Source organism: Mustela erminea, chromosome 7 (assembly GCF_009829155.1).
Source record: "Mustela erminea isolate mMusErm1 chromosome 7, mMusErm1.Pri, whole genome shotgun sequence".
Taxonomy (NCBI): domain Eukaryota; kingdom Metazoa; phylum Chordata; class Mammalia; order Carnivora; family Mustelidae; genus Mustela; species Mustela erminea.
In genome coordinates this window covers 63,521,126-63,548,521 of record NC_045620.1, presented here as the reverse complement: position 1 = coordinate 63,548,521, position 27,396 = coordinate 63,521,126, and the positions used below count along the sequence as shown (strand labels likewise).

Here is a 27,396-nt window from a genome sequence, read left to right as displayed (position 1 = left end):
TAAATCGTTTAAAAAAAATCAAAGTTATTTCAGAAAGAAAAATTTAAACCAAAAGAAACAATGAACAAATAAATGTAATAGTATATATTACTGTATATTATATATATGTAATACATAATAACATATAGTAATAGTCCATAATATAATAATATAAAAATAATAAATAAGAGAACTTTAAGATAAAAATAAGGAAAATATAAAAGCTCAAAAAAATTGAAAGTGATAAAGTTCATTAGAGAACTGAAATCTATTTTTTGTAGGTACCAAATGGAAATTTGAAAACTTGAAAACACCGTAATTTAAATAAGGAACTCAATGGATAACTTTAATTGCAGATCAGACATAGCAGAATAGAGGCTTAATTAATATAAAGACAAATAATATAAAATAGAACAAAAGAATGAAAAACAGAAAAAGAGGAAATTGAAAGGTCTAATATATATATGTAATTGGAATTCCAGAAAGAAATACCAAGCTCTACAAATTCCAAGCAGAATTCATGTAAAAAACCCTCAGAAAACCAAACACACAACACACACACACACACACACACACACACACACACACACACACACACAAAACACACAACCACACACAGAGCTAAGCACATCATAAGAAAACCTCTGAAAATCAAAACAGAAAATCTGAGCAGCCTAAGGAAAAAAGAAATCATTACCCTCAAAAGAGCAATAATAAGGTTTTTGTTTGAGTTCTCACTCAACAAAAAGTGTAATAGCCAGATGGGGGAAAGAACACAAACAAAAAATGAAATGACACCTATAAGATACTGAAAATAACTGCCAGTCATGAATTCTATACCCAGCAAAAATATCCTTCATAAATGAGGGCAAATCAGGGGCGCCTGGGTGGCTCAGTGGGTTAAGCTGCTGCCTTCGGCTCAGGTCATGATCTCAGGGTCCTGGGATCGAGTCCCGCATCGGGCTCTCTGCTCGGCAGGGAGCCTGCTTCCCTCTCTCTCTCTCTGCCTGCCTCTCCATCTACTTGTGATTTCTCTCTGTCAAATAAATAAATAAAATCTTAAAAAAAAAAAATGAGGGCAAATCAGAAACATTTTAGGCAAAAACTAACACAATTTCTCAACAACTGACCCCATATTAAATGTAACAGGTTAGAGGGTCAAGCAGAGAAAATAATCTCAAATGTAGACACAGAAATGCAGCAAGAATTGAAGGGCAATAGAAAGGGTAGATAGTAAGTAAGGGGAAAAATGATAGGCAAAACAAAAATGTCTAGTAGTTAAAATACACAGAGTTAAAATGCATCATATATAATACACTATAATAAATAGAAGTTGACGGGGAATAGTTTTTCAAGCTTGAGCCTAGTTAATCTTCCACATCTCCACAGTGACACAGGGAAAGGCACAGTATAACTGATAGTAACATGTTGAGATTTTTGATCAACAATTAAGACAAATATGAAATTTGATTTTCTACTTCCCATGTATGAGAAAACCATTTTCTGAGACTCAAAAATTAACATTATTTCAAATCTCCACAATATGTATGATGTGAAACTTAGGACCAACCAAACAACTTTTCATTGAAGAGCTGAAAGATGTACTTACTGGTAGGAGAAATTATAGCCAATTTGCAACCATGTTTGTAACCAGGATCCACTCCCATCAAGGTGCGCCCTGGAACAGGGCTTGTTAAAAGCAGTTGACGAAGGTTCCGTCCAAACATCATTACTGATTCCTTCTCTGCATCTGATGTTAGTTTGGCTCTTTAGAAACCAAAAAATAAAAGGAAAAAGAGAAAGTATTCAGTTTTTTCATTCACCTCAAGTTTCTTCCTGCAAAGAACAGAATTCTTTCCGTACACTTATTCCTCACAGGAGTAACTTTTATAACAAAATAAAGGAGAAAATATCATATATAAAATTATACATGAAACCACAAACAATTCTGAAGCAAATCTCAGTGTGTCATACCTGTATTCCTTTTCTATCTGCCCTTTATACACGAAATCTATATGAATAAATATCTGTGTATGTGAGAGAAACAGAGTATATAAAGACCTGGACATCATATAACAAGTCAAGTTAAAGTTTATTAGCTGATTAAAAATATAAACACAAGATTAGTGATAAACTATTGAATCCTAAGTAGTCTCTTCCATCAGTACTTAGCTTTACACTTTTACCTATACAAATCACAACGTCATCTTCTTACTCTGTTCAGTTCTCCACATTGAGCCCCCACCTTGTCATTGTCACAGAGATGTGACATGACCAAGGATATTAGTAATCAGTCCAGAACCATGCCTGATGCATATAATTCCCCAGGTTTTCTCCAGAGAAGTTATTAGAATTCTAATTTTAAAACTTTTTTTAGGATAAAAATATATGTCTATAAAGGAATTAAAGGCATTTTAAAACTAAATTGTAACACCATTCACTTTTTTTAAAGTATTTATTTATTTAAGTAATCACTACACACAATGTGGTGCTCGAACTCAAGACTCAGAGATTAAGAGTCACACACTTTTCTGACTGAGCCAGTCAGATGCCCCTTAACACCATTCATCTTCTTAACAAAAGCTCTTAACATATTATCACCTTAAATTCTTATGAATTTTATAAGAAGACATAAAAAGTATGTCTTCTCCCTTAGAACAGGAAAAGACATTTACACCATGGTCACAAGAAAACTGACAGTACAAAAACCATTCAAAGCACATTTCGTATCAGTGCTGGGGTAGAATTATCTATATATCTGAAGGCACACACAGCTAACTATGTCTGCTTTTTGTGTCTGAGTCAGTTTCTTAAGGCTTTCTCTCATCTTTTCACTTCATTCTCTCACATTCAGCCAAACAACATGAAAAATATCATGATAGGTATTTCTGAATCTTCACTTTTAACTTTATTTATAAAGCGAATGTTTGCTGTCAGTCTTATATAAAGTACCCTGATCAGTGTGAGATACAAAGCTGAAAGACAAGATCCCTGCTCTGAACATGACTGCAGAGTGGAAGAAACAGCAAAATAATCAGGTAAGTATAAACAATGGTTAAGTGCAATGCTAATGAGAACATATGGGAAGGGCATTAAACCACAAATCCCTAAAAGAGACGTCTACTCAGGTGAATCAAGAAGAGTAAGTAAGAGTTAAGCCAACAAAAGCAGGGAGAATAGAATGCAGGCATAGAGAAAATGTTGCAGGCAATGGAAGAACCATACATTAATGACTCGTTGCTCATTATAGAAAAAGCAAGTAATTTCATATGCTAAAGTAAAAAGAAATACCAAGACATAAGGCTGTAGAGCCAAAATGAAATCAGACCACAAAAGGCTATGCATGGTCTTCTAAAGAGCTTGGATTTAATTCTAAAGACAAAGAAGAACCACTGGAGAATTTTAAGTAGAAGAGTATAAAATAATCAGACGGGAGTTTAAGGATGGCGATGTGAAAGGTGTAGTATGGCAAAACAAGACAGAAATCATCTGTGACGCTAGAACAGTAATCCAGAAAAGAAATTATCATACCCTGAATTAAAACAGTAACCACAGACATCAAAAAGCAGCAAAATTCAAGGTGTAATAAAGGATGCCTACCAAGGCAGCACTTGGTAGCTGACAACACAGAACTGATGAAAGAGGTAGGTGTGAAAAGCAACACAAGGATGAATCATCTTGTTACAGAAATAAGAAATCCAAAGTAGATTGCATAGTATATAGTCAATTGAATCAAATGTCTGCAAAATAATAGAGTCTGTATGGTTGTTTTAAGTACTCACACATGAATGGAGAAAAGTCTGGTTAACAGTCATTATCTTTAGGAAGTGAAATTTTGTGGATTTTTTTTCCTTAGTGTTTTACTGATTCAATTTTTCTACATTAGGACAAATTTCTTTTTAATTAGAGAACTGAAGTAATTTTCTTTAAAGAAAAATCAATTGGGAGTTTTCTCAATTGCTGTTTAGGTAATTATAAGTATTTCTATCAAGAGACACATCTGTAGATAGTATCTGCAAACTGACTTACATACTAAAATAAGATACATTTTTTTAACTAAAGGCATTTTAGAAAAAGAGAAGAAAAGTGCTCTTGTTTGCTCACTGCTAAAAGAAGTCAAAGAAGGATTAAACATTAAACAATCCCACACCAAATCGCTTACATCAAATCACAATGAAGTCATTCCAGAGGCAGTGAAGCTCCTCAAGTCAAATGTATGCAAAACTGTAAAAAGCACCACTGGACATTATATGCTCCGCGAAAAACCAAGATAAAGAAACACAAAAGGAAACAAAATTTTGAATAAGGTAACCTTCTCTTTTTCCTTATGAACAAAACCCCTTAGTTTTAAATTTTATGTCCCAGCACTCAAAAGCAAGAGATGTTACCCTGCGCAGACTTGAAATAGGATTTGAACAGAAACAATATTGTTAAGGGACAACTGAGCTATGAAGGATGAATCAAGAGAATGAATGACTTTGATAAAAAGAAGCCTGCCAAAGAAGCTTTGTGCTTTTTTTTTTTTATAGTACCTCCTCAGTCCCTGTTGTCAATACCTCCAAAGTCAGTGACCAAGTCCAGTAAAAGAAAAATAGGCAAACATTCTAAAAGCTGCTATCGATTCTCATAGGCTTAAAGAGATGGCTAGAAATCTAGAGTTTTCAAGTAACCCTTGCTAAAATCCGTATAAGAGAAAATGAAGAAAGTCTGGAACACATAGAAAGGAATATATCAGCGAACGGCTAGTTTGAAGATTGACTACAAAGACAAAGGCTAGAGATAAGCAGGAAAGCGGGTTTTTGCCTCCTCAAACTTCTTTCCATCTCTTACCCTACAAAAACCCACAATCTGCCCCTCAGCTCTTTTGCAGTTCTTCTTTGTAACTCTTAAGCCTTCCAATAGTCCATTTAGATGGTCACTTTTTTTTTTAAGATTTTATTTATTTATTTGACAGACAGAGACCATAAGTAGGCAGAGAGGCAGGCAGAGAGAGAGGAGGAAGCAGGCTCCCTGCGGAGCAGAGAGCCCAATGCGGGGCTCGATCCCAGGACCCTGAGATCATGACTTGGGCAGAAGGCAGAGGCTTTAACCCACTGAGCCACCCAGACGCCCCTAGATGGTCACTTTAATCATCTCCTCTAATACGTGCTCATCGCTGCTGACAGTTATTCACCTACATAACTCCCACTTAGAATTAGAAACATATATTAGCTTTCTCTCTTCCTAGGAATAAATTCATAGTAATAAATTTATCATGTGACCCACTGAGCACATGATGAATTTCTCATGCTGTTTTGGTTCTCTTACCTCCAAAAACTGCTTCCAACTAAATTCTCCATTAACTTCTTAGTTTATTACCCCAAGCTAAACCTCTCATCAATAAAACCATTCGTTTGTCCTGGCTGTCAAACTGCAAAACTGGTACTATAGGACTGGAAGGGGTACACATTAACTGGTCAAGATTTGAAAAGTACACTGTAATTAAGACCTCTGTTTTGTGGTTTATGCATATGAATACCTCTACAGACTGAACTCTAGGCTTAACTATATAATTGCTTTGTGATCCTGACTCAGTTCTTTGGATGGGTTAGTGGGTCAATGAATATTTACATCAGGCTTTAATGGGTCTATTACCATAAATAATAATAAACAGTGCATAAAATTAACTACTACAAGATACGTACCTGAACTCTCTACAGAGAAGAGGATAAATAAGGCGTTTGAAAGAATCATCGAGTGAATTGTGTAAGATCTTCATTAACTCTGGCCTTGCAAAGCCACGTGGTCTCCACCTGCAAAAAAGAAAAGCCTACACTAAAACCCACGTAGTGATAATAAGAGCATGAAAGGACTCCTGGAAGAGGGGAGAGGAAGTGGAACAGAAAAGGGGGAAAAACTTTATTGAAGCCAAAGTAACATAATCTGTGAGGAAAGACTATAATGTCTGGAAATTATTACTATGACATCTGGATTTCTTATTTTTAAAAACCTGGTATCCACAGTCACATAGAAAACGTAAGGGAGGAAAAACCTTTCTTCTTCTGGGAAAAGTCTCCAGACCATTATTATTAAGGGTGAAAATCTTAAGATGTAAGAAAGTCACCAGAAAACAACAAACACACTGCTATTAACTAAATTATACGCCCTAAAATTAGTATGTTGAAGCCCCAACCCCCAATGACATTATATTTGGAGATGGGGCCTTTGGGAGATAATTAGGATTAGAGGTATCCTGACAGGGCCATCATGATGGGATTAGTGCCCTTAGAAGAAAATATCAGAGACCCCACCCTCTCTCTATCCCCCTCTCTGCCAGCCGGGTGAGGACACAATGAGAAGGCAGCAGTCCACACACCAAGAAAAGGGTTCTCACCAGGAACCGAATCAGCATGTATCTTGACCTTGGACTTTACGACCTCCAGAACTAGGAGTTAATAAATTTCTGTTGTTTAAGCTGCTCAGTCTATGGTATTTTGTTATGACAGCAAAGCTAAGAAAACATGTAACCTTCTTTGCCTATTCCTTGATCTCTTCCTGAATTAAAGCAAACTGAACAAAGGAGGAACTCTATTTTAACCCTTGCCTCTTGCCATTCCTTAGCGAACTCATTCTACTTCTCAGGCTGCATTGCTCTATAACGCAGTGTATCAGAATGCATGCCAATGAATATAAATGTTGGAGAACTGAATGGTAGTGGGCACTGGATAAAGAACAGTAAGAAAAACACAAGCTAAAAAGGACAAATTTAGCCCAAGCCCTTCCATGTTTCCATCCATCTATAGCATCTCTGCCCTTGCCCTTCAACGACCCTTGATAAACCATTAATAAAATATCTATTTTATAAATCACAATAAAATAAACCATTAATATACCCTTGGGACACTGTCATCTCTCTTACTTATTTTGGGTAGGAAATAAACTAAGTTTCAATGGACAAACATTTAAGCAACATATCATAGTAACAACTAATTGAATCCTTGCCACAGAAGGTTATTATCTGAGTAGAACAGTTTTTTAAATTTGTTTGAAAGTGCTTTCAGGACATACATCCTTCCACTCAAATAAATCCCTGTTACTCCCTACTGTCACCTTCTCCCGAAAGCACGATGGTAAGGAAGGAGGAGATGATTCAGACATCCATTATTAACATTACAATTAATACCACTGTTGTTACTGTTATTGCTGTTATTATTATTAATTTGGAGAGCCCAATGTCATGAAAGACATCCCAGAAGAAACATGTGAGATGGGTTTTAAAAAATGAATTGTGCTTTACCAAACAAGACCCAGAAAAAAAAGCATACTGGTAAGAAACCACAGCACATGGAAAAACATACTGGCATGAAAGAAAATAATGAGTCCTTTCAAGTAGATCAGTAATTAGTAATTAGTAATCTACTTTCAAGTAGATTAGTACTGCTAGAGTATAACTGTCAGGATCAGGTGGGAGGAAGATGGGGCTAGAAAATATGGCAGTGGCCAGATCATTAAAGGTCTTATAGAGCATGGTATGGAGCTTGGCAAGTTAGGAGAGAACACAGTCCTGGGTCATGGGACAATATGCCTGAAAGATAATCCTTAGAGGCCAGAAGACCCTTTCTTTTTAAAGATTTTATTTATTTATTTGACAGAGATCATAAGTAGGCAGAGAGCGGGGGGGGGGGGGGGGGGGGAAGCAGGCTCTCTGCTGAGTAGAGAGCCTGATGTAGAGTTCGATCCCAGGAACTCAGCCAAAGGCAGAGGCTTAACCCACTGAGCCACCCAGGCGCCCCTGGAGTGATTTTTTAAATGTATGTATTGGATATTGGCTGTGGGTCATGCCCTTGAAGACCAAACTTAGGTTCCCCCATTGCTAGTAGGAGAAACACAGAAATCCTTAATATTGTTTGCCCAATCGTCTGGAAGCTTCAATAATTTTTCACAAACCTAGCTCCTGCCCCCACATCTACTCTGGGTTCCTTCCAAATAATTCCCTTATATTGCAGCCAGAGTGATCTTAAAATACAAACTGATCATGACAATCCTCTGTTTAAACCCTTTACTGGCTTTTCATTACACTTAAGAATAAAATCCTTGCCCTGTCTAGAAAATTAAGTATGATCCGATCCATGCCTACAAGTCAATCCTCATTTCTTGTTGCTTCCTGTTCGTCTCCTTCTGTCTCTGACCTACACATGCACAAAACCCAGACTACATTAGGGCTCCCTGTTACAAACTCATGAAACACTGCACTTTCTCCTTATAATACTCCTTAACTATTTGCTCAGGGTCTTCTCCATTAAACTACATTGTCACCAAGGACAAGCAACATATTTATCTGATTTATAGGCGAATCTCCAGCATCTAGCATAAACCTGAATAAATGAATACATGAGAAAGGCGGAAGGTGGAAGAAGTAGGGACAAAGAGAATAAAACAAAAAAGAGGAGGAGGAAGAAGAAAAGATTTGAGTGAGTATCTCTAGTCATTCAAATGTGTTTAAAAAATGAAAACAATTCCTTGAGAATGGTTCTCTGGTTCCCAGAAGTATTTTAGCTGGCTCTTGTTGTGTTCTTTAGTTCCCATAGAAGAGTTTCTTCAATTATCTATACATGGAGAGAAACTTCTAGAATGTAACTGAAACTTGTATCACTATACCATAGTAATGTATAGCATTATAGCATAAGTCACATAATATTAACGATTCAATTGGAGGAGAACTGAATGAAATAAAATATAGATGAAAAACCATTTAAATCTCTCCAAGGAAATCATTCCTTAACATTTATTTAGTGTGAAGGTAACAGTTTAAAGCCTAAATAATGGGGCACCTGGGTGGCTCAGTGGGTTAAAGCCTCTGCCTTCAGCTCAGGTCATGATCCCAAGGTCCTGGGATCGAGCCCCACATCGGGCTCTCTGCTCAGCAGGGAGCCTGCTTCCTCCTCTCTCTCTGCCTGCCTCTCTGCCTACTTGTGATTTCTGTCTATCAAATAAATAAATAAAATCTTTAAAAAAAAAAAAAGCCTAAATAGTAAGTCCCTTAACTACAGATTCTGATACTGTGTATTACGAACATTCATAGGAAAATAAGATAGAAGTTGTCTCCAATTTACTGTGATCTATTTACCAAAGTCATTTCTAAAAAGGAGTTTTATTCAGCAATCCCACTACTTTGTAGTAACAAGATACCACTGAAGGCCACACAATTACATGGAATATCATTTAATTCTCTTAAATCTGTGAAAAGGTATTACTCATCACTTTGACAATAAGGAAACCGAAAGAAATTAACTAATGTGCTCATAGTCACAAGAATAAGAAGTCATATAACTGGAATTCAAACTTAGATATATCCATTTCTGGGATTTTGTTCTTTTTATTAAACTCTCTTGGAACTTCATCAAATTTTAAATTAAAATTATCTAGTTTCTTTATACAATTGTTTAAATCTATAATTTCTTTTAGGTATTTATTTCCTTTTTATTTTTAATGAAATTTGTTTGTTTACACAAGAAATAAGCATTCATTTAAAGAAAACTCTACAGGGGGCTATACAACAGAAAATTAAAATCTCACACAAGAGCTATGAAATAGATCATCTGTATTTTTTCAAAAATTTTCTTACACATACATATAGACCTATTTTTTGCCACTAACGAGACCATTCTATAAATACTAATTATAAACTGTCTTTTAACTTAATAAGACATATTTATATCTCAATTTTAGCTCTATCTCAACTTTCTTAAGATGGTTGCATAGAATTCCACTGAATGGATATAAAATAATTGGTTTATATGGCTTATACAATTTATGTACTGACTAATATTGACATAGTTGTTTCACTTGATGGGTCCTTGGTTAGCATTATTTGGTCATTAAACAAGATGATCTTTTATGGAATTGGGTTTTGGCAAACTGATTTCCAATCAATTGATGAAAGAATGATATTGGACAAGAGAGCTAACTTCCAAAAAATATAGCACTTGTTCCTCCCAAAGAAAAATTCATCTACCTCTTCAGAGAGCTTTCCCAGCAATCTCCCTAAATTAATGTTAAACAGAACTAGCTTGTGAGGGGCATACCCCAAATCTACACATCCTAACTTCTAGGCAAGCTTTTTTACCTTTGCATCAATTTTCTCATTGGTTAAATGGCAGCTACAAATCTGCTCTACTCACTGAACAGATGATTATAAGGATCAAATACACTCTGAAAAGTTAAAACTAAAAGTTAGGAGTTCTATACAAATCTGTAGTGCTATTTTAAAATGTTCCCTTAGCAAATGAAAAGGATAATAAAGAGTTATATGTTTGGACAATTCTCTGAAATATCCAATAAACTTAATGTTTGTTTCAATCATCCTTAATGTGCAAAACTTTTTAAGTAAATTGTACCTATGTTTAGAGACTTATATTGTCATATCTAATAAATCATATTCTTGTTTCAATTATCCTTAATGATCAAAAGATTACAGATATACCATATGCACTATGTTTTTGTTAATTTAGCTTTTCATAAGAGAAAACACTCTGTATAAGGTTCGAATGGTACAAAAAAGTATTAATGTAAAAGTCCCTTTCCCGAGAGATAACCACTATTAATAATTTATTTTAATATTTAATATATCCTGTTTCCTATTTAAACATACACAACATTTCTACTTTTTTAATGTAAAAAGGACACATATCCATTGTCTGTCAGCATCTATTTGTTTAACAGAATGGACAATTTCCCGTATCAGTACATATAGATCTCAGCGTACTATGTTAGAAATGGAAAACAGAAAATTCTGTAAACCTCTATAAACAGACCTGTTTTGGATGCACCACCTGCAGAATTCATTCTTTATTCCATCAGAAATGTTGACTTTGACAGTCAGTATCTTCAAATTTTCTCCACGGTTAATTGCCAGAATCTGAATGCACACATATATAGCAAAGACTGATTATCTACTAAATAGGTAAATGATCAATTTAACCAGTCAACATTGGTGAAATAAACAGACTGGTTATCCAGCCTACAGCTGTATCAATTTTTTATTAACTTATTTACCAAACATGTATTTAAAAATAATCATTTCTTTAAACTTTTTTCAAAAAGTCTTTTTTTAAATAAAATACAGGTACAAAGCCTATGACATTCACAGGAAGAGACTTTGGTGATCTAAAAATCTTTTCAGATTTGATTAATCAAAAATTTTTGATCACCCAGAGTTACAAAATTTTCTTTCTATATTTGTGAGAATATATTGCTAAGATAAGGATGCATGCAAATTCCCAAGTGGAATAATAACTACTAATTGTTGTCATTAAGCATTTACTAATTGTGAGGTCTATCTCAGCCCTTTAAATACTTATCTCATTTAACTTTCAAAGCTAACAGGGGGATATATATTGTCTTCACTTTACATATTAATTTTTTTAAACTAATTTATCCCAAATAACAAAGATAACAAGTGAAATAAAAATTTAAAATCAGATCAGGTTGTCTGTCTCTTAAGCAAATGTCTTAAGATACATTAAAAGCATTCCTTTAAAGAAGCGTACATAAATCCAAAGCAAGTAGAATAAAGGAAATAATAAAGGACATAGGAAAAATTAAGAATAGAAAAACAACAAAATAATGCTAGCAAAACCAAAAATTTTCTTTGAAAATATCACAAAATTAAAAAGCCTTTCACTAAACCAAGAAAAAAGGAGGGAGCTTTCCAATGACCAAAATCAAAAATATAAGGCCATTACTATGGAAGTTATAGAAATAAAAAGGATCATAAGAATACTACGAATAACATATGTCAAATTATATCACTTAAATAAAATGGAAAAATTCTTAAAAAGACAGTCTGCCAAAACAGAATAAAACAGAAACAGAAAATCTGAAAAGATCTACAGTAAGTAAAGAAGACTAAATTAGTAATTTAAAATTTTCCCACAAGAAAATGTCCAAGCCCAGACGGCTTCACCACAGAATTCTAGCAACCATTTAAAAAATTAACATCAATTATTCCAAAATATATCAACTCTTCCAAACTCTTCTAAAATATACCATAGAAGAAAAAGGTTCTCAACTCCATTTACCCTGATACCCAAACCAGACAAGAACATTGCAAAAATGAGAACCATTCTCTCTTATGAATACAAATATCAAAATCCTCAATAAAAAAAGTAAACCAAATCCATAAATATATAAAAGGGATTACACACTAGGACTAAGAGGGACTTATTCCAGGAATAAAAGGTTGGTTTAACACCCAAAAATCGATTAACATGATATATCATACCAATAATATAAAAAAGAAAAGCCATACAATCTTCTTACACAATAGAAGCAGAAAGAATATTTGACAAAATTTCAGGTTTGTTCACAACAGAAACACTCAACAAACTAGAAATAGAAAACAACTTCTTCAATGTGATAAAGATCACATATAAAAACCCCACAGATAGTATCATATTTAATGGTGAAAGACCGAATACTTTCCTTCTAAAATAACAAGGGTCTCCTTTTGCCACTTCTATTCAACATCATACTGGAGGTGATAGCCTGGGCAATTAGACAAGAAAAAGAAATAGAAGACATCTAGATTGAAAAGAAAGAAAACTATCCCAATTTGCATATAATATGACCTTATATATGGAGAAACCTAAGGAATTCACTATAGAACTATTAGAACTAATAAAAAATTTGGCAGGATTGCAGGATAATCAATTTCTATACACTAGCAATAAGCATTCTAAAAAAGTGAAAAAACAAAAATAACCTCATTTACCATAGCACCAAAAGGAGTAACATACTCAGGAATAAATGTAACAAAGGAAGTGGGAAACACACAGTCTGAAAACTACAAAACACCGCTAAAAGAAATTGAAAGAATGGAAAAATATCCCAAGTTTAGCAATATCTTAAATATTGCTAAAATAGAAATACTACCACAAATAATTTACAGATTCAAAGCACTTCTACCAAATCTCAGCTAGTTTCTTTGCAGAAATTGACAAATTCTAAGAGTCATATAGAAATTCAAGGGACCCAGATTCAATCTTAAAAAAGAAGAAAAAAGTTGAAGAACTCCTACCTTCTGATTTCAAAACTCATTACAAAACTATAGTAATCACTACTGTGTGCCACTAGCATAAGGACAGCCACATAGATCAGCAGAATAAAATTAAGAGTTCAGAAATAAATCCATACACCTACAATCAATTGATTTTCAACAAGGATGCCAAGACAATTCATTGGGAAAAACAGTCTTTTCAATAAGCGATGCTGGGATGACTGGATAGCTATGTTCAAAAGAATGAAGCTGGACTCCTCTACATCCTCATACTCAAAAATTATTCAAAACTGGTCATAGACCTTAACATAAGACATAAAGCTATTAAACTCTTAGGAAAAAATATAAGAGAAATTCTTCATGACTATGAGTTAGGTAAGACCTTACATGTAGCACTACATGCACAATCAACAAAAGAAAAAATAAATAGATTAGACTTCAATAAAATTACACATCAAAGGACACCATTAAGAAAGTAAAAAAAGAATATATACCATGGGAGAAAAGCTTTGCAAATCATTTATCACATAAAAGAATTAGATCTAGAACAGATAAGTAACTCTTACAACTAATAAGAGCAAAGGCCATGTCACCTCCACACAAGTAGGAACGAATATATAGTAAATGTCCAAGAAAAATTTTGTGATAATTGAGGACTCTTCATGTTTTACCTTAAACCAAACAAACAAATACCTTTTCACGTCTGTATATCACTGTTTAAGTTAAAAAATTAATAGTTGTAATGATGGAAAATATCACATGAAAGGTAATGCACTCTAATTTTTTTCATTATCTTTTCTTTAAACAGTAAAATGCAGATGGAAGGAAAAATTAATTTTAAAAATGTCATACTGAGGACTTCCAGGCTTGGAGAACACTGGCAATCTCTTGATTCCAAATCTCCCCCTCATCTTCCTATGAAACCTTAATAAAGAAAACAAAACAACATGGACCCACATCTTTGGCATCTCTAGAGAAAAGAACTGGATTGCCATCTGATTTCTCTTAAGCAACATATAAAGCAAGGCAACAACAGACCAACATATTTAAGAAAGTTAAAGAAAGAAAGTAAAAACAAAAAATACTATACTGATCTAAGGGGTTCGTGCATCAAAACATTGGAAACAACTGTGAATGTGTTAAAACTCAGAGAATAGTGTACACATACATCCTCCTTGAGAAATACAGAAGAGCAGGGGTCAGTAAACTATGGTCCATGGGCCAAAACCAGTCAAACCTCTGCTTGCATAAATAGAATTTAATTAAAATCTATGCGCCCTTGTTTCTGTATTATCTATGACTACTATCAGCTGCAATGGCAGTTATGTAACTGTAGCAAAAGCTAGCTGTCTCAGAAAATTTAGAATTTATTCTCTGGTCCTCTACAGCAAAGCTTGGCCAACTCCCTACTGAACTGAATAATAAGCTTCATCACAACAAAAGACTGGAAAGTTCTGGCAAAAGGATTAAAGAAAGGCAAGCATTTCATGTAACTGTAGGGCTAAGATTAAAATAAGGGAGGAAGCAATTTCCATTAAGAAAATACAGGTTGCAATCCTGATACCAAAGTAAACCTAAACCTAAACCTAAAAACCATGAAACAAGATAAAGAAAGACAGTTTATGCTAAAGTCACATTCTGGTCTTGGAATAGAGCAAGGACTGTTAGCACACTTTAAAGATGCTGTTAGGTGTGACATCACCAACATGATAAAGAAGGGAACTCCAAAAGTCTATCCCTCTACAACAGTTAGCAAACTGACCCAAACTGTCAAAATCAACCTTTTCAGAACTCTGGGACCTAATAAAAAGCTTACAACCACCAGAGGAACTTTTAAAGAAAATTAATTTACCCATTTGCCATCCTCTACTCTGCAGATGAGCAGTGGCTCATACATTCCTAGCACAGGTTGCTAGTGCCAGAGGGCGCAACATGGACTTTATTCTCAAAAATTTGTGATTGTGTGTTCTTTTTTTTTTTTTTTTTTTTTTAATAAACATATATTTTTATCCCCAGGGGTACAGGTCTGTGAATCGCCACGTTTACACACTTCACAGCACTCACCAAAGCAGTGATTGTGTGTTCTGATCTATCTCATGTTTCCCTGAAGGATGGACTCAAGGGCTTGCCTTTGTTTTGCCTGTCTCAGAGTTTCCCCAGGATAGAAGCCATTCCCTTCAGTGGCATTTGTCAAAACTATTTAAAGGCAAATAAATTAGTCACCGTGTTGAGGGGTAAGGGACAACAGCAGGTTGTTACAAGGATTACAGTCAAACAGACCAAAAAACCTGGATGATAAAGAAGCTTAAATATTAGATACTTGAGGGGAAAGGGGTTTTTTAAAGTTCCTCCACAAATCAGAGAATCTTGGGAGTCTGTATGCATGCTTGGGTCTAGACACATGTTCTGAAAAGACCTTAAGCTTTCACCTTTGACTAACCTTTGAGCACCATGCAAACAGGAAGTGAAGGTTAAGGGCAAAGCTGTAAACAGCCTTGCTATACTAATGTTGAAGGATTACCCCCAACAGTCAATCTGCAAGAACTAGGAGAATTTTTTTGTTTGTTTTGCCTATCTAGGCATTATGAAAATCTCTGTCAAATAACTAGTGGTCCACTAAGCTAATGGAAGAGATTTCAGTGATCACACAACAAAGAATGAAGACATTTCAAAAATAGTTTACAAGGCACTAAACAAACAACAAAATCCCCAACAGCAGCAACAACAAATACTGAGGGGGAGGATCTGATTTCAGTGTTGCCAACTTATAATATTCAAAATGTCAAGTTTTTAATATAAAATTACAAGACATGCAAAGAAACAAGAAAGTATGACGCATTTACAGGAAAAAAGAAACTAACAGAAACTATCCCTGAAGAAACTCGGGCACTGTTCTTACCAGACCACTTTATTTTATTTTATTTTTAAAGATTTTATTTATTTGATACAGAGAGAGAGATCACAAGTAGGCAGAGTGGCAGGCAGAGAAAGAGGGGGAAGCAGGCTTGCTGCTGAGCAGAGAGCCCGATGTAGGGCTCAATCCCAGGACCCTGAGATCATGATCTGAGCCGAAGGCAGAGGATTAACCCACTGAGTCATCCAGGCGCCCCTACCAGACCACTTTAAATCAACTATCTTATATATGCTCAGAATTCAAGGAAATCACAGACAGAGACTTAAAAAAAATCAGGGGACCGTGGTCTCAACAAACAGAATATCAATAAAGAGCTGAGAATTACAAAAAGAAACAAATAGAAATTCTGAGCTGAGAACTACAATGACTAAAATGAAGACTTTACTGAAAGGTTCAATAGTTCATTTGAGCAAGGAGAAGAAAGAATCAGCAAACCTGAAGATAGGTCAATTGAGATTTTACAGTCTGAGAAGAAAAAGAAAAAAGAAAGAAAGAAAGAACGAACGAGCGAGCTCAAGAAACCTGTGGGACATTATCAAGTATACCAACGTATGTATAACAGGAGAACCAGGACAGAAGAAAGAGGCAGAAGGAATATTTGAAGAAATAATGACCCAAATTTCTCAGTTTTGATAAAAAACAACCAACACATTCAAGAATCAGAATGAACCCCAAGAAGGATTAAATTCAGAGAGATCTACAGTGAGACACATTATAATCAAAATGTCAAAACCTAAAGCCAGAGAATCCGGAAAGAAGTAAGAGAAGTAATTCATCATGTGTTAGGGACTTGGTAAGTTAAATAGCTGATACTTCATCAAAACCATGGAGGCCAGAAGACAGTGGGATGATAAAATCAAAGAGCTGAAAGAATAAACTGTCAACCTAGAATTCTATACCCAGAAAAAGTTCTGGGGATTGGTTGCACAACAATGTAAATATACTTAACATTACTGAACTATGTACTTAAAAATGGTTAGGACGGTAAGGTTATAAGTTAAATACATTAGCATTTTACCACAATTAAAAATAAATTCAAAAAAACAAATTTTAAGACCTTACAAATAAACACTGAGGGAGTTTGTCACTAGTAGACCAGCCCTACATGAAATGTTGCAGGAAGTCCTTCAGGTAGAAATGAAAGGACAGTAGACAGTAACTCAAAAGCATACAAAGAAATAAAGAACACTGGTAAAAATAAGTAAATGTAAAGCCAGTATTATTTTATTTTCAGTTTGTAAATCATCTTTTTCCCCCATATGACATAAAAGCCACTTTCCACATTGTAGATATAACAATAAGGAAAAAATTAGTAAACTGAAAAATGATATTAAGAGACAGAAATATAATAACTATAATTTACACAACCAAGTGAGATCTCACACTTTATTCTAAATCAGATTATCTCTAATTTGTATGTCATACGGAAAAGATCCAGTATTGAGTTCAAAGCCAAGCACAGTGAGAAGCAAAGTCTACTATGAAAGATCACCAGCCAAAATGTCAAGATATCTGAAGTGGTATATTGTCAACTCTGCTAATAATACTCAGTTTTACTAACTTTTCTGGGCCTTGAGTTCTGCAATTGCGAAACGGGAAAAATGGGACATTATACGAATTTATATGAAAAAAAAAAGAAGAAAATGGTTGCCTTACAATTCTTCAATTCCTTACTTTACTACAAGTAAAGTAATAAGGAAATCCAAAGTATCATCATTATTATTACTATCAGCATGGATAAGCAGTTTCTTTATTTACCTGATGATGCTGGATGTTTCTTATGTTGCATGAAAAATTCTGGTACAGCTGAAACTTATCAACATCCTTCTCATTTACTTTTTTTGAGGACACCTTTGCCAGAGATGATTGGATACAAATATACCTATTTTGGCACCTGTCCAGATAAAGAAATATTCAAATATTAATAATATTATTATGTTATTAATATTAATATTAATTATTAATATGTGCATTATTAAAGAAACACATTATATGGAAATAATGTTAGCAAAAAATTTCTGCTATTACCAAATGAGTTATTAATATGTGCGTTAGTAAAGAAACACTTTATATGGAAATAATGTTAGCAAAAAATTTCTGCTATTACCAAATGAGATTTTTTTTTTAATGATGCCCAAGTATAAAAACGTACTGACCCATGAAAAGAGGACTCTGCTAGCACAGGTCCTCCATATCTCTCTCTCTATATATATATCAACCCAATCCTCCTATGCAAGGCCTAAATCAGTTCATCTGCAGTCATGTAAGAGACCAAAACTACAAATACCAGATCAATAACTCTGTTCTAGAGATCAACCTTTTCTAACCACTGAGTTAGGCAGTCAGAGCCAAGTAAAAGCTAAAAAGAAGGGAAACGAGGATATGGCAGAACAGCTTCCAGGGACGGTGTATAAAACTGAAACAAAGTTTGGGAGAATAATTACTTATAAACACATTTAAACCTAGGCGATTCTCTTCCTTTCACTCATTCCTACTAGGAATTACTATTACTGAGGAAATAGGAAACTTCTCTCCCTGTATTAACAAAAACCTGAAAAGCCACTGCAGTCAACTGATTCATCTCTACCTTTCCTCTCTGCACACCTCAGAGATGTGGAGAAATAAGAGCAAACTGCTGGCAAAACCCTGTCTTCTCTGCTGATACAAAGCTGAAAAACATATTAAAATGGGTTTTAAGATAATATCTTTTTTTAATGAGGCATAAAATCCAAAAGCCCAAGTATAGGGCCTAGGTCATGAGGTTTTAATCTCTTATAAATGGACCATGATACCATGGATAAGCAGCTCTCTCCATCAGCTGAAATTCATTTTGAGGTCAGCACTTTTATCTATACCTGATATTAAACATTCTCAAGTTAACTCAATCACTTATAAATACCAGAAATGAGATATTATAATACATGTAAAGTACATACATCACAGTATGTCTAAGAAGCCTGCCACCCAGTCTAAATGGATATGACTCTCTCTCTAGCATACATCGTATAGTGCAATGGTTTTTCAACTGTTCCTCAGAGCCCTCCACTGAGGTGTGTCAGCATAAGGCGGATGAGCAGGCAGAGTTCCAGGCTCCCTGCCTAGAATTCAATTAAAGCAACTTTACTTTTATCTGTTTTACATATTAGGGTTCTGTTGCTTGAACAAAGAGTTCTGCTACCAAAAAAGGAGTCTAAAAACAAAGATTTTAATGAACACTAGTGTTAGCACTAACCATATGACCCTTAACAGCATGAGTTCACAAAGCAGAAAACTCTCTAAGAGTTACTCACAATTTTCGAATGAAGTCAAGCGTGTCTTTGTCTTTAGCAATCATGTCTGCTAAAATATGCTGCACTCCTGTTTCAATATCCTGGAGTGCTGAAAGTCCTTTAGGAGAAGGGTAAGGAGGAAAACAAAGAAAGAACTACAGATTGGTTTTTTAAGTCGATAATTAAATCATAATAAATTTATTTCAGTGGAAATAAACTCTTAAATTGAAAACCTTAAGACAGAGAAGTATCATAGCAATGACCAGCTTACCTCTGCAAAAACATAACAAGTCTGCAAAGCAATAACACAGGACCTTTACACACCATATAAACTAGTGGCAAAAAAATGCAGCTCTGGAGCCAGCCACCAGGTCAAATCCTAGTTTCATCAGTTACCAAATGTGTAACTTTGGACAAATTACTTGACCTCTCTGTGCCTCAGTTTTCTATAAAAATGGAATAACAGCACCTGCTTCATGAAGTGTCTATGAAGAATAAATGTGCTATGGGAAATATGTATTAACAGAGTCATAACCTAAGGTATACTATTTCATAAGTTACAAAAACTACTCTTTACAAGTAATTTTGTTGATATTCTTATTTTGACTTATGAGGCATTTATTCACATTTTTAATGACCCATTTGAATTTCTCAAATCTCATGAGCACCAAACAAGAGCCATTATGTCATTCATCTTCATAGTTGATTTGTCTACCAATGGCGCATTAAGTTGTTTCCAAGTGCTTCTGGTTTGCTAATTTATAGCAGTGACTCTTGAACATTATGTCCCCTGTGATGTCAACTTATATATACAGAGAGAGATCATTTGCATTGCTTTTTTCCCACTTCTTCTTAGTTGTTCTATATCCGTTAAAGCTTTTCTTCTCATATTAAAGTTTGAAATACACAAGCACTAACTTATCACAATATGTTTTTCTGAGAGCATAGTTTTAATGAGTAATAAATATAAAAGACAAAGGGAAGTAAGAAGACAGACATATGGAGTCATTAATAAAGTGATATGCCTTGTTGGATTTTGTTATAACTAATCCTAACTATTAAAATAACTACAATTATTTTAAAGAAACTTAACCATTAAAATTACTACAAATTCTGTTTACATTTTAAGAGAGTTTCCCTATAGGGGGATTTTCAGGAGTGAATTACCTTTGAGAGATAGAAGGTTGTATATGTAAAGGACCTAGAACAGCTGTGACATATAGTAAGCAGTCAATAAATGTCTATTCTTGGGTGAGCTTCTTGTATCAGGCTTCATCTCAGAAAACCGTCACTATGCACTAATTCCTGGAGTTCCAAAGCACCTTACAGCATCATTACACAAAATTTAATAAAAACACCAGGAAATAAGTCAGAAGTAAAGATGGAGTGTATCTCCAATGAGAATCATTAATGAGAAAGAACAGAAAAAAGAAGTTATATATTTTATTATTATAATAAGAGACCTTTAAAAAGCCCCCATCATTTTTGGCAAATACAATTTGAACATTTTTTATAATTAATAAACCTTATCTAATTAAAATTACGGGGCGCCTGGGTGGCTCAGTGAGTTAAAGCCTCTGCCTTCGGCTCAGGTCATGATCCCGGGGTTCTGGGATCAAGCCCCGCATCGGGCTCTCTGCTCGGCGGGGAGCCTGCTTCCTCCTCTCTCTCTGCGTGCCTCTCTCCCTACCTGTCTATCAAATAAACTAAAACAAAACAAAACAAAACAAAAACTTTTAATTAAAATTACATTAGAGCAACATTGCTAGAGCAATATTTTGTATATTTGGGGATTTTTGTTTTGCAGAGCATTCCAGATCATTCTGATACCCACTAAAGTTCAAAAGAAAACAAATAACCACTTCTGGGGAGGTATCTTGAGCTACCTCTAGAGCAGAGGTTCCTAATGGGAGGTAGAAATGATCAGAGTCACTTGGGTAGCTCATCCAAATTATATTACCTCCCTCTCAGTCCCAACTAGGAAGAGAAAGGAATGGGAAGAATCTTGTATGTTTGAATAAGCATCTTTTTCCATCACACAGAATTGGTCATTGGGGCTTAAGATAGCCGAAAATAATAAGAGTTCAAAAAGTTTAGAACCTCAATGAAATCAGGAGAAAATAAGGATAAAAGAAGCAGAAAATCATATCTCCTTTGTTGTAGTAAAAACTTCCCAGCCAGTTTCTTCAAAGCTCCACAACTGTAATAAAAATTGAAGGGCAAACACTTCTTTTCACTTTAATTGCAGTAAGGATACAGAGCAATCAGCTACTCCTCCTTCTAAACAACATGGAGATATTCTGAAAATTCTAGGTTATAGTCCATTTGTGACATGTGTATCTTTTTGATTCAGACCAAGTTCTTATTGGTCTGTGGCAAGTAAGAAGTGTCCTCCACTTTACAGTGAAAGAGCTGGTTTCTTAAACATTTCTTTGAGACATGACAGGAATGATAAAAAATATTTCTTTAGAAAACTAAGAGAATTGAGGATGATCATGAGTATGTGTATAGCCCAAGCAATGAAGGGACAGAGAAAAGAAAAGACAATCCAAACAAACTTAAAAACCAGTATCTAACTTGTTTGGAATTAATTGTAATTCTTCGACATTTATGATCAGAGTAAAAGGAGGAGGGAATAAAGTAAACAGAAAGTTCAATATATGTGCTAGTACTTCCGTAACTGCACTGAGCCCTGATGGAGCCCCATTATCAGAAGTACCACCAAGTGTCCATCACCATGTAGTTCATGAGCATCACTATATACAGCCATGCCTTAAAGAGGCAGAGTTATCAAACCTACCCAGTAGGAACTCAGTATGTGTGCAAACTAAGGAAAACTTTGTACAAAAGGAGGTGGAAAGGAAAGGAAATCAATCATAAAAGAGTAAAAACAGACAATAAACCTTTGTGTATCTGATATTCTGAAAACTCCAATATTTGATTCTAAGAAAACATACTATTACTGGGCAAGAAAGTCCCCACTGTGGCTGACCTTAATGCGTGGCTTTACAGTCTCAGCCACTAGTAAAACATTAAAATTGCATCATTTGAAAATCCAATTAAAAACAGACATTAAAAAATTAAACAAACTTGAGTTTTACTCATTTCAATCCATCTCTAAATTCAATACTTCTGTGCTTTTTCTTTTAATTAATGCCATTTTCAAAACAAATATTAAGATGAGTGTATTTGTATATGAACAGACATTTGTATTTTTAGACACTCATCCTTAATCTTTTAATTGCAAACTCACATTGCTGAATAGTTTAAAATGAAAGCAGGTTATAATATGCTAGCATTCTCTACAGTGTAGTACAGAATGTGGATATTCTTATCAGATACTGCCCCCTATAGACACTTAGTTCTCCTAGCCAAAAGAATAAACGGAAGGCTAAAGAAATTAGAATGAGCATAGTACTTAGGAGAGCACCAATCTCCCCATCCATCCTATCCTGTCAGAGCACTCCTATAAAAAGCCAGTCTTTCTCAAAGAGCTCTCGCTCTAGGGCTTATTTTGTCAATAAAACCAATGTATTTTGACATGTATCAGTAGTCACTTTCCATGGGTTTCTCTTAGAAATTCTCTCTCCCCTACTCTTTCCAACTCACTTTTATTCTTATGCATACATACACAAAAGGTTAGGAAGATACATTTCAGAAAAAGGACCCTTTACTCCTGGAGAGTAGAAGTGTGGAAATAGAACTTCACTTTATAATAATTATGTCAGAATTGTTGAAATTCTTTTTAAAAAGTAGATGACTTTTATAATTAAATAAATTTTTAGAAAGAATCAAAGTTTTACAAGACAACATAGGGCATTCTTTAAAACCTTGGGAAATGAAGCAATTTCTCTAAAAAGGAAAAAAAAAAGCAAGTATCTTAGAGAAAAGATTAGCAAAATTAAAAAGATTAATAAACTAACTAGTAAAATTAAGACCTATTTTCTGTTTATTTAATAGGCAGCAAAAAGAAAGTGAAAAGAAGTTACATACTGGGAGAAAAGATCTGTAATACATATAACAGAAAGACTATCTTAAAAAGTACTTATAAATTAATTTAAAAAAAGAGAAACAACACAATAAAAATGGGCAAAAGACTAGAACAGGCACTTCATCAAAAGAGGAAGCGGAATGGTGGCAGGAGGTATATAGGGGTTTATTTTATTAGAGCTATTTATTCCTTATGTGCTATAATACTCTTTTGTATAGTCATTACATAATGAAACAATTTTTTTTACATAGTTTTCAAATTAAAAAAGGAAAAAGAGAAAGAAACAAGAATAATCTCTTGAAGTAAAGCTGGTACCTTTCACATTGGGTCTAATGTAAGATAGCAGATTGAGCTCCCCTGGATTCTCAAGCAGTGTCTTGGCTGCTCCTTCTAATCCCAACTGCTTAGCTCTTTGGGCTTTTGTGCCTTTGCTCCCAGTTTTATATGGAGCTGACTAGAAGGAAAAAAAAAAGTCAGAAAACATACCATATCATTCAGTTTAAAAAGCAAGTCAAAATTAAAACACAAAATTAGCAGACATGATGAGAATGCTAAAGACATCCTTTTCTCAACTCTTTCCTCTCCCTTCAGAGATGAATTAATACTAACCAGAGACTACCAGCTATACAAAGATGGTCATTCCTTATCTGATTCTTTACACTTTTCTATTCACTTCACATTAGTCATTTGTTTGTATTCACTCACCTTAAAAATTCTGCTTGGATTATAAGGACTAGAAGGCCCTCTCCTCAACCCAAGGGAGCTCCTCTAATAGCTAATAGCCACCGACACATAATGTTTCTACTTCTTAACACACATTCACTCCTCAACTTGAGCCATTCGGCTTCTTTCCTCATACCTTGCTGAAAGCAGTATCCAAAAGCGGCACAATGATCCCCTACTTACCAAATATACATTTTTCAGTCCTTATCTTGCCAAATATCCCACTACATTTATTTACTTAACAAATGATGATTACCTTTTTCTCAGACTCTCTTCCCTATAATCTTTCATGGTGTCATTACTCCTGATTCTCCTCCTACTTCCCTAACCATTCTTTCCATGTCTCCTTCTTCAGTTCTCCCTTCCTCCACCCATGCTTCAAAAGTTAGTGTTCCTCAATGCTCTATCCTGACTTGGTTATCCACAAACTCTCCCCGAGTGAAATCTTCCATTCTCATGGTTTTAAAGACCAACTACATGCTGAAGACCGTCACAGCTAGGACTCCAGCTGAGCACACTCCTTTAGGATTCTCAATTCCATAACCTACACTCCTTTGTCTCCCCACTCAACTGGGAATGCCCTGGAGACAAGAAGTCTGTATTATTTATCTTAGCAAACCATACAAAAAAGCATTTGATAGATATTTATTGAATAAGCACTTTATTGAATTAAATAATGATGGCTGATGACTTTAGCTTTCTATTTTCAGATCTTATTTAACTATAAAAAGATTGAAATCATAATATAATTAGATAGGTATTATATTAAAAGATTAAAAGAGGAGCACCTGGGTGGCTCAGTGGGTTAAGCCTCTGCCTTTGGCTCAGGTCATGATCTCAGGGTCCTGGGATCGAGCCACGCCTTGGGCACTCTGCTCAGCAGCAAGCCTGTTTCCCCTTCTCTCTTCTCTCTCTCTGCCTGCCTCTCTGCCTACTTGTGATCTCTATCTCTCAAATAAATAAATAAATAATCTTAAAAAAAATATATATATATATATATGTATATTAAAAGGGTTCCCTGGACCCTGGGTGGCTCAGTCGTTAAGCTCCTGCCTTCATCTCAGGTCATGATCCCACCGTCCTGGGATTGAACCCTGCATCAGGCTCTCTGCTTAGCAGAAAGCCTGCTTCTCCCTCTCCTACTCCTGCTTGCGTTCCCTCTTTTGCTGTCTGTCTGTCAAATAAATAAATAAAATCTTAAAAAAAAAAAAAGATTAAAAGAGTTCCTTACCACATGTTCTAGTTCTTCAAAAGTTTTACAGTTCAGCAAGGCTTTTAACAAGCACTCAGACATCTTTCCCTCCTTCTTAATTTTTTGGATTGTACTATGAACCTTCTTTGCAACAGCCCTGGAAATAAAAACTTTTGTAATATACAAGACTTATGTGTCAAAACTTCCTTTTGAGCTATCTCAAACTTACAGGAATGTTGTAGGTAAGATAAAAACATTTTTTCTCCTCCTAGCCATTTAAGAATAAGTTACCATTACCCAAATATTTTAGTGTATATTTTCTATAAACAAGAATCTCCTCTTACATAATATAGCCATCAAAATGAGGTAATGAGGGCGCCTGGGTGGCTCAGTGGGTTGGGCCGCTGCCTTCGGCTCGGGTCATGATCTCGGGGTCCTGGGATCGAGTCCCGCATCGGGCTCTCTGCTCAGCAGGAGCCTGCTTCCTCCTCTCTCTCTCTGCCTGCCTCTCTGCCTACTCGTGATCTCTCTCTGTCAAATAAATAAATAAAATCTTTAAAAAAAAAAAAAATTTAAAAAAAATGAGGTAATGAATTATTGTATTCATTATTGTATTAATGAATTATTATTATGTATTATTACATTCTAATCTGCAGATCTCACCCAAGTTTTACCAACTGTTTCTTTAATGTCCTTGAAAGCAAATTCTGTTAAGAGTGGATTGTGTGTAATTGCCATGTGTCTATGGTCTCCTTCAAGCTGAAACAGTACCTGTGTCCCTTTGATTTTCAAAGCTTTGATACTTCAGATGTTACAGGCCAGTTATTTTGTAGAACGTCCTAGTTTTGAGTTTCTCTGATGTTACAGAAGTAATGCCATGTTCTTATCACTGTATCCTTTAGGGGGCAAATGGTTTTCACTTGTACATTACTAATCACCTTAGATCATCTGATAGTGTCTGTGGGTTTCTCCATTATGCAGCCACTTTATTTCTTTATAATTAAGTATTTTTTGGAAAGGTACTATAAAACTATTTTTTATCCCACTCCTTATTAAACTTTCAATTTACTTGCTGATTTATTTATATCACCACAAACTCAGGGTTTTTAATTTAATGGTTATGATCCATTATGAACACTTATTTTGATGCTCAATTATTCTGAATTTGACCAGAAGTAACCCCTCCAGGCTAGTTTCTGTGTTCTTCTGACATATCCCCATCTTTCTTTGAGCACTTCCTTATTCTCTGGCACCCAATACTCCAGGCTTTTACTTTCCTTGCCCCAGCCCTGGAATCAGGTGACTAGTATACAGAAACCAAGTTATGGGTGCTAGATGTGCTCATTGCTACTGGGTATCACCACTCAGGACCAGCAAACCGAGCACCGATACCTGGTTTCAAAATACCATTCTCCAATGGAGAGAGCCAGGATTTCAGAAAGAAAAGCTGATGCCAGGAATCAATGCATAGGCAGGAGCAAGGGCACAGTCATACCACCACTTTATGATGATTTTGTACTATGAATACAAATCCTATTGTTATATCTAATGCCTCTCATCTTATTTTGATACCTGTTACTACTTACAGCATCTGCCTAATTGGAAATGCTAAAATGATGGGAAAAAGTTAGATGAAAATATAGATTATTAGAAATGATTGATAGGAAAAAAATCTACTTACAAAAAAGAAAAAAAAAAAAAAAGATTGTCAATTAAATAGGAAGCATATGCAGTACTTAGATTACAGCCTCTGTATCTTTTACATTCCTGGTAGCCTAAGACTGTTTTCAAGGGCTGAAGCCCACCAGGGTTATTTTGACAAAAGGCCAGTGTCCTACTGGATTGCACATATGGAAGAGGAAAGACATCTTTAGAGAAAATAGGAAGCTTTTCCTACTATATATAATCAACCTTTGTTATTCACATTTTTAACAGTGACCCTCAGTAAAAAATTTTTCACCTTGCAACCTACTACACATATACATATAAATAATTTTAGATAAAGTTACAGAAACATAATATAAATATATACAATAGTTAAATAAACATATGGTAAATATTTTCAGGAAACAATATTTACTTTTACTACATAAATCACACTCTTACATTTTCTATTCTCTATCTAATTTTTGTTAAAGTGGTAATGACCCACTACATTAGTTTCCCTGCTCCTTTACAGATAGCAATTAACAGATTGAAAATCAATACTCTAGTTATAGAAAACGTTGAGCTTAAGAAAAAAATAGAGACCATATCCCATTTCCAAATCTCTGCATGGTATACAAACATCTT

At 34.9% G+C, this 27,396-nt stretch overlaps 1 protein-coding gene across 2 annotated transcripts in view; it reads right to left on the bottom strand.

The window, feature by feature from the left end:
- SRBD1 (S1 RNA binding domain 1) overlaps nt 1–27,396 on the bottom strand; it is a 203,099-nt gene that overhangs the window by 144,651 nt on the left and 31,052 nt on the right. For both annotated transcript variants that reach the window (XM_032351862.1, XM_032351863.1), the window contains exons 6-12: nt 25,144–25,261; nt 23,505–23,643; nt 19,220–19,316; nt 17,688–17,823; nt 10,773–10,876; nt 5,664–5,771; nt 1,589–1,746 (exon numbers count right to left, since the gene is read on the bottom strand). In XM_032351862.1, coding sequence (XP_032207753.1) covers nt 1,589–1,746; nt 5,664–5,771; nt 10,773–10,876; nt 17,688–17,823; nt 19,220–19,316; nt 23,505–23,643; nt 25,144–25,261 — 860 coding nt within the window. The remainder of the gene's footprint in view (nt 1–1,588; nt 1,747–5,663; nt 5,772–10,772; nt 10,877–17,687; nt 17,824–19,219; nt 19,317–23,504; nt 23,644–25,143; nt 25,262–27,396) is intronic.